The following is a 6,635-nucleotide window of genomic DNA, read 5'->3' as shown; positions in this document are numbered from 1 at the left end:
CACTGCCGGTGTTAAGGGGAGGGGAAGCTTGTCCTGTCCAGTTGTGGCTTTCAAACGTGTGTGGAGGGGGGGGGGGGGAAGATGTTGAGTGACAAATCTAATGGTTGTTGCTGTTGAATTCAAATCCACTGACGCACACGGAGGAGCCTGAATCATGCGAGGCGGCCAAGATGCCTTTTTTCATCATTGTGCTGCCCTCTACGGGTCCACATCCAGCCTCCCTTATTCTTTTCTCTTCCCCACCTCCCCTCCCTCTCCGCCTCCTCCTCCTCCGCCTCCTCCTCCTCCTCCTCCTACCCAAGCCCACCGCCTCCACATTACCATACCCCCTTAAAGACCATTGCACGCATTAAACTGCTTTTCATTTCTGCGCCGAGACAGTGCAGCGATCGGGGGATTTATGCGTCTTTTTCCCACGAGTGATTTCTGCTGTCGTACGATGGTAATTGTGTCATGATACGTCCATCGCTGTAGGGGATGCGCTGGTTTGCAGCAACCCAGATCAAGTTCCACTAGTTGAAACGGTGGTGGTGGTGGTGGTGGGGGCGGGCGATAAAGATTGTGTGTTGCGCGTTGTGTGTGCACATACGCGGGATATCTCGTGACCCATGCGGGACTGGAGACGGCGGATCGGATGCTCGCGTCCGAAGGTGCAGGAGAAAAAGCCGGAGGAACGCTGAGCCACCGATGTGCGGTCGATGTGTCTGGCAGCCGAAATAAAACAGAGACCTTGGGCAGATCTGAACATTAACTGGTACCAGCCGCACCACTGGCACACGGACGAGGGGGGGGAATATCCGTGCCTCCCTTCTCCTCCGCGCTCCCGCCAGTGCGCATGGATGAAAGTCACAGTTAAAATGCATGCGGCAGGACGCGTCTGATGTGGGATTACGACGCGTTTGCGAACTTTGGCCGCGGCTCTCTCCTCCGACATGACACTGCTAATTTCGGCCGCCGCCGGACGAACACGGGAGCCCCCTTCTGCCGTCACGTTCTCGGCGTGAGCGAGACCCGCGTTCATGCGCCCGCCGATGCCCGATCCATGGAGCTAAACGCAGAGGAGACTTGACTTTGAGGATTCTTTTTTTTTTTCTTATTCTTTTTTTTTTTCTATCATTCTTATTTTATTTCCCGACGCCTGACGCAAGGTGGAACCACGAAACCCATGTTTCCACAGAGGCTGGAGGGAAGAGAAGGGGCAACAGCCGTGATTTTCGGGATGCTTTGGCGTTCACCGGGATCAACACGGTAAGAGGACACTGCTTTTCTCTCTCTCTCTATCCATCTCTCTATCTCTCTATCTCTTTCCCTCTCTCTTCTGTCTCTTGTCGACATTACATGCTTTAACATATTTATTAGAGCGGGATCTGTCCGCGGTACTGAAATCGCCGTTCACCCGCTTACATCACGTTATTTTGACGGGGAGCTCTCCGTGGTGCTGAAATCACAGTTTTCTCGCCAGGCGCAAAGTTGATCCAGATTTTTTGAGTTTTTTTTTTTTTTTTTACAAGATGCTGTCGAGCGACGTGTCTGCGGCTGCTGTGGCCGTAACCAGCCCCGCGGAGCCTGCGTGTCTATGCCCGCAAATACATCACCACAGTTCCCACTCGCTCCGAATCATAGCACCCACCGCCACTGCGCTTTCGAGCCGTCTCCGTCGCAGGCACAGGCGAAGGGCATTTCTTGAGGTGGTGATACTAAACTCAAATGTAAGACACGATAACGAATGAGAAGGGGGGGGGGGGGGGTAGACATGACCAGCCCATGCATGGGCAGCATATCTTTGCATGTTCGTACGAGCGCGCATTTGGGTAGATTTAGTGGGTCGATGTGTGTAGGCTTTTGTGTTCTTTTTAAGAAACGGACCGAATGTGCATGTGTCTGTGTGTGTGTGTGTGTGTGCGTGTGTGCGTGTGTTTGTGTGCATGTGTGTGTGTGTGTGTGTGTGCATGCGCGCTCACGCGTCTCTCGCGGACAGAGAGAGGCGAAGGAGAGAGAGAGAGAGGGGGGGGGGGGCGACTATCTGTAACCTTTTATATAGCAGATGCCATACAGAATACTTGATTATGGAACTATTTACTCCGTCTCAGAATGCATTTTTCGATCTGAGACCCGCCATTAGATCACCCACACTTGCTTATTCGCCTCTGATCAACTCCTCTCTTATCTTTCTCTCCAACCCGTGGGCAGAAGAAGGGCTGCGACTGTCGCCTTGTACAGGCTGGTTTTCACATATATGTGTTTTCTATCGCAGGCCGGATTTAAGATGTGCACCGGCTGCCTTCTCGCAGCCGACTCGTTAGTGAGAACCGGCGTTTTTCTTTCACCTAGGATTATTTTAACCATAGCATGGGAATAGATCCCCCTCACCACCACCACCACCATCACCACCCCCGTCCTTATGTTGTTTGGACGGAGCTGGAGAAACGGGATCCGACAGTTTCCCCACTGTTACCAAGTCGTCGGCTCTGCGGGGTGAGTGAGAGATCTTTGTGGGCAGGAGACTGAGGAGTTCATCTCCCGGATTTGAATGTCAGTTTGAGTGGGAACAAAAAAGATTCAATCGCGAAGAAACAACGAGACGCCACATCATCCGTTTACGCAAAGCGATGTGCGTCGAGATATCTTGATAGTGAGGCTTCTGATTTTTTGTGTGTGTGTGTGTGTGTTTTGGGGGAATTCTCAAGAGATTGCATTAGGAAAGAGCAGATCTGTTAGTCTGCACACGGTGGATGGCGAAGCTTTTTTTTTTTCTTCTTCTTCCTCCCGAGATGAATTGGAATTCAGGCGAGCTATCAAAATGCGCAGTGGCCATCACACCGCGGGGAGTTGTTTTATCAACTGGATTATATTATCGTTTAGGTGCGCGATTGTATAAAAAAAAAATAAAAAAAACATCTGGGTCACTTGTTTTCTGACACCGTCACGAACCGAAAGGATGCCGACATAGCACATCTGCATAACGAACACACAACTATAGGCCCACTTGTCTTTGCCTCCGTGTTTGTTATGAATGTCTTGTGTTTGTTCTTCAGGGATTCGGCTCCTGTGGGGGTTGATTTCCTTCTATATGCATTTTTGTAAATACATGTTTTCACATATGCAATTCAAATGCTCCATGTAAAACAGAACCCGTCCTTTTCTTTCCCCCTTCCTCAGATGACTCCTCACATTGGCACCGCACTTGAGTGAGCTGGGGCACCCTCTCCCAGGAAAAATGCATATCTGGATCCTAAAAATAATCCTTCTGATTGCATCATCTCTGAGGCTGGTTGAGATGTATGACAATTATGGGGAGATCTGTCGAAGCCTGTGCACGTGCGAGGAGAAGGAAGGGATCCTGACGGTGAGCTGCGAGAACCGGGGGATCATCCGACTGACGGAGATCAGCCCCGTCCGTTTCTCCATGTACCACCTCCTGCTGACAGGGAACCTCCTGAAGAAGCTGTCGGTCAACGACTTCATCAACTACACCGGGGTGACCATCCTGCACCTGGGGAACAACGACATCTCGGAGGTGGAGTCCGGCGCCTTCAACGGGCTCCAGGGATTAAAAAGGTTGCACCTGAATAACAACAAGATCGAAATCCTTCGGGACGACACCTTGGCAGGACTGGAGAGTTTGGAATACCTACAGATTGATTACAATTATATCACCAACATAGATCCCAATGCCTTGAGCAGACTGCACCAACTGACAGTTATGATCCTGAACGACAACCTGCTCTTTTCCCTGCCTGTGAACATCTTTCGGAATGTTCCCCTGACACACTTGGACCTGAGGGGAAACCGGTTAAAAATGTTCCCCTACATCGGCCTCCTGGAGCACATGGACAAAGTGGTGGAATTACAGCTGGAGGAGAACCCGTGGAATTGCTCCTGCGAGCTCATCGCCCTGAAGGCCTGGCTGGAGAGTATAGCATACACGGCCCTGGTGGGGGAGGTGGTGTGCGAGACGCCGTTCAGGCTCCACGGCAGGGACCTGGATGAGGTGTCGAAGCAGGAGCTCTGCCCGAGGAGACCCCCGGAGGACACGGCCCGGCCGGCGCCCCCTAGCAGCACTAATGGATATTACCAGACCACACCTGCTGCCGTCACCGCCTCCGCCACCTCCTCGGCTGTTTTTCGGTCCTCCTCCAGGCCCACCAAGGGCACGCGACAATTCAACAGAACTAGGGTAAAGCCCACGTCCCGATTATCCGGCGGCAACCCTCACAACTATGGCCCCATCATTGCTTTTCAGACCAAATCTCCTGTGCCTTTGGACTGCCCCACCACCTGCACATGTAATCTGCAGATATCTGAAATTGGGCTAAATGTCAACTGCCAAGAGAGAAAGATTGAAAGCATTTCAGATCTAAAACCCAAGCCATACAATCCCAAAAAAATGTATCTCACTGGAAATTACATCCCCGTGGTGCGGCGATCCGATTTTGTCGATGCCACTGGATTGGATTTGCTTCACCTGGGAAACAACAGGATAACACAGATCCACGACCGGGCTTTTGGGGATTTAACCAACCTGCGTAGGCTGTATTTGAATGGTAATCTCATGGACAGACTTACAGGAGAAATGTTTTTTGGTTTGCAGAACTTGCAGTATCTTTATTTAGAGTACAACAAAATCAAGGAGCTGGACGAGGGCGCTTTCCGCTACCTCCCTAATCTCCAGCTGCTTTTCCTCAACAACAACCTCCTGAAAACCTTACCTGTGGGCATCTTTTCCAGCCTCTCTCTGTCTCGGCTGAATCTGCGTAACAACCATTTCCAAAACCTGCCCGTGAGTGGGGTGCTGGATCAGCTGAAGCTGCTGTTGCAGATAGACCTGTTTGAAAATCCCTGGGACTGCTCCTGTGACATAGTGGGGATGAAGATATGGCTGGAGCAGCTCAGCGCCGGCACGGTGGTCAACGAGGTCGTGTGCGAGTCACCCAAGCGCCACACCGCAATGGACCTGCGCTCCATCCAGTCGGAGCAGCTCTGCCCGGACTACTCGGATGCCTACGTCTCATCGAGTACCCCGACGGACGAGCCCATGGACGACCGGGTCGTGACCACGGCGGCCCCGCAGAAGTTCAACACCCCGAGCAGCACTGTCCCCCTCTCTGTCCTCATCCTCAGCCTCCTGCTTGTCTTCATCATGTCCGTCTTCGTGGCTGCGGGGCTGTTTGTCGTGGTGATGAAAAAGCGCAAAAAGTCACAGAGCGACCGCACCAGCACCAACAATTCGGACGTCAGCTCTTTCAACTTGCAGTACAGCCTCTACAGCAACCGCTCTTGCCCGAAAGTCAAGGCCCCGGCCAGTCACGTCTACGAGTACATCCCCCACCCCATGGGCCACATGTGCAAAAACCCCATCTACAGGTCACGGGAGGGAAACACAGTGGAGGATTACCGCGACCTCCACGAGCTCAAGGTCACATACAGGAGTACCGCGGACGACGAGAGGGACAGCGGCACGATGAGGAGCCCGACGTACAGCGTCAGCACCATCGAGCCCCGTGACAACCCCTCCCCCGTCCAGGATGCGGACCATTTCTTCCGGGGCATCCTGGAGACGGATAAGCAGTCGCCCCACCAGTCCATCCCGTCCCTCCCCGCGGGCGCCAATTTAGAGTTCAAGTACACGGGGCCGGTGTCGTACACGTACAACCCCAATTTCGATGTCAGGCGTCAGTTCTTGCACCCGGAGAGGATAAGAGAAACGGTGCTCTACGGCACGGCACCCAGTACTGTCTATGTCGAGCCCAATAGGAATGAGTATTTGGAGCTAAAAGCTAAACTGCAGTCTGAGCCCGATTACCTCGAAGTTCTTGAGAAACAGACCACCTTCAGCCAGTTCTGAGCAGCCGAGTCATTAATGTAACGAAGCATTTTATCTCTCGTGACCCTCCTTGAAACAGTGGCTCGGTTTATAGGGGTGCCTTGGCACGACACAAACAAGGGAAGGCGAAATGGAGTTTGAAACAACCACAAAAAAACGGGGTGTGCCGAACAATCTTATTCTTATTTCCGAAACGTGACATTACAGGAAAAACGGATACAGCTTTCCGAAACACGGATTGAACACAGTTGCTCCGCTTAACTGATGATGCAAAAATCTATTTTTCTATGGTGAAGATCGAAATAACACACAGAAATGTAAGTGTACAGGTAAATCTTACCCCAATTTCATTTTCAGGAATATAACCATGCATACGGTTTATTGTGAATCAGATGGAATGGAAAAAAAAATGTTTATAAAAAATCACCCCCGGACAAAAAAACACTGTACAGCAGATCATCGAGAACTGTGTAGGACTATTTTCTGCTGTAGGACTGTAAGTAAGTATTTATTGATATAATCTGCCATGTCTTTTCAAAACTTTTGATTCTACATCAATATTACCTGTGTCATCATTCTCCATGATCCTCTGGAAAAAGCTTATGTTTGTAGTTTCATTTACTGTAGCTCTGCATTGTAAAAGTGGCTTATTTTGAAAAGTGGCACACCCCCAATGTTAAGAAAAAAAAGAAAAGAAGAAAAAAAAAAGAAAAAGGACTGCCTCATTTGAAGAAGATGATAAAAAAAAGTGTCTTTGTATGCTTTCTGCACTTTTTGGAATTGGAAGGCGAGCAAGCCTTTAAATGAGTCT

General features: G+C 50.7%; 1 protein-coding gene across 1 annotated transcript; it reads left to right on the top strand.

Annotated features, from left to right (window-relative positions):
* Positions 1-3,184: 3,184 nt before the first annotated feature.
* LOC128431129 (SLIT and NTRK-like protein 5) lies at positions 3,185-5,845 on the top strand. Its single transcript, XM_053417353.1, has one exon. It carries the CDS (start codon positions 3,218-3,220, stop codon positions 5,843-5,845), a length of 2,628 nt encoding a protein of 875 aa, XP_053273328.1. The 5' UTR covers positions 3,185-3,217.
* The last annotated feature ends 790 nt before the right edge of the window (positions 5,846-6,635 follow it).

Source organism: Pleuronectes platessa, chromosome 24, assembly GCF_947347685.1.
Source record: "Pleuronectes platessa chromosome 24, fPlePla1.1, whole genome shotgun sequence".
Classification (NCBI taxonomy): domain Eukaryota; kingdom Metazoa; phylum Chordata; class Actinopteri; order Pleuronectiformes; family Pleuronectidae; genus Pleuronectes; species Pleuronectes platessa.
Note: the sequence above shows the minus strand (reverse complement) of the source record. Positions and strands in the feature narration are given on the sequence as shown.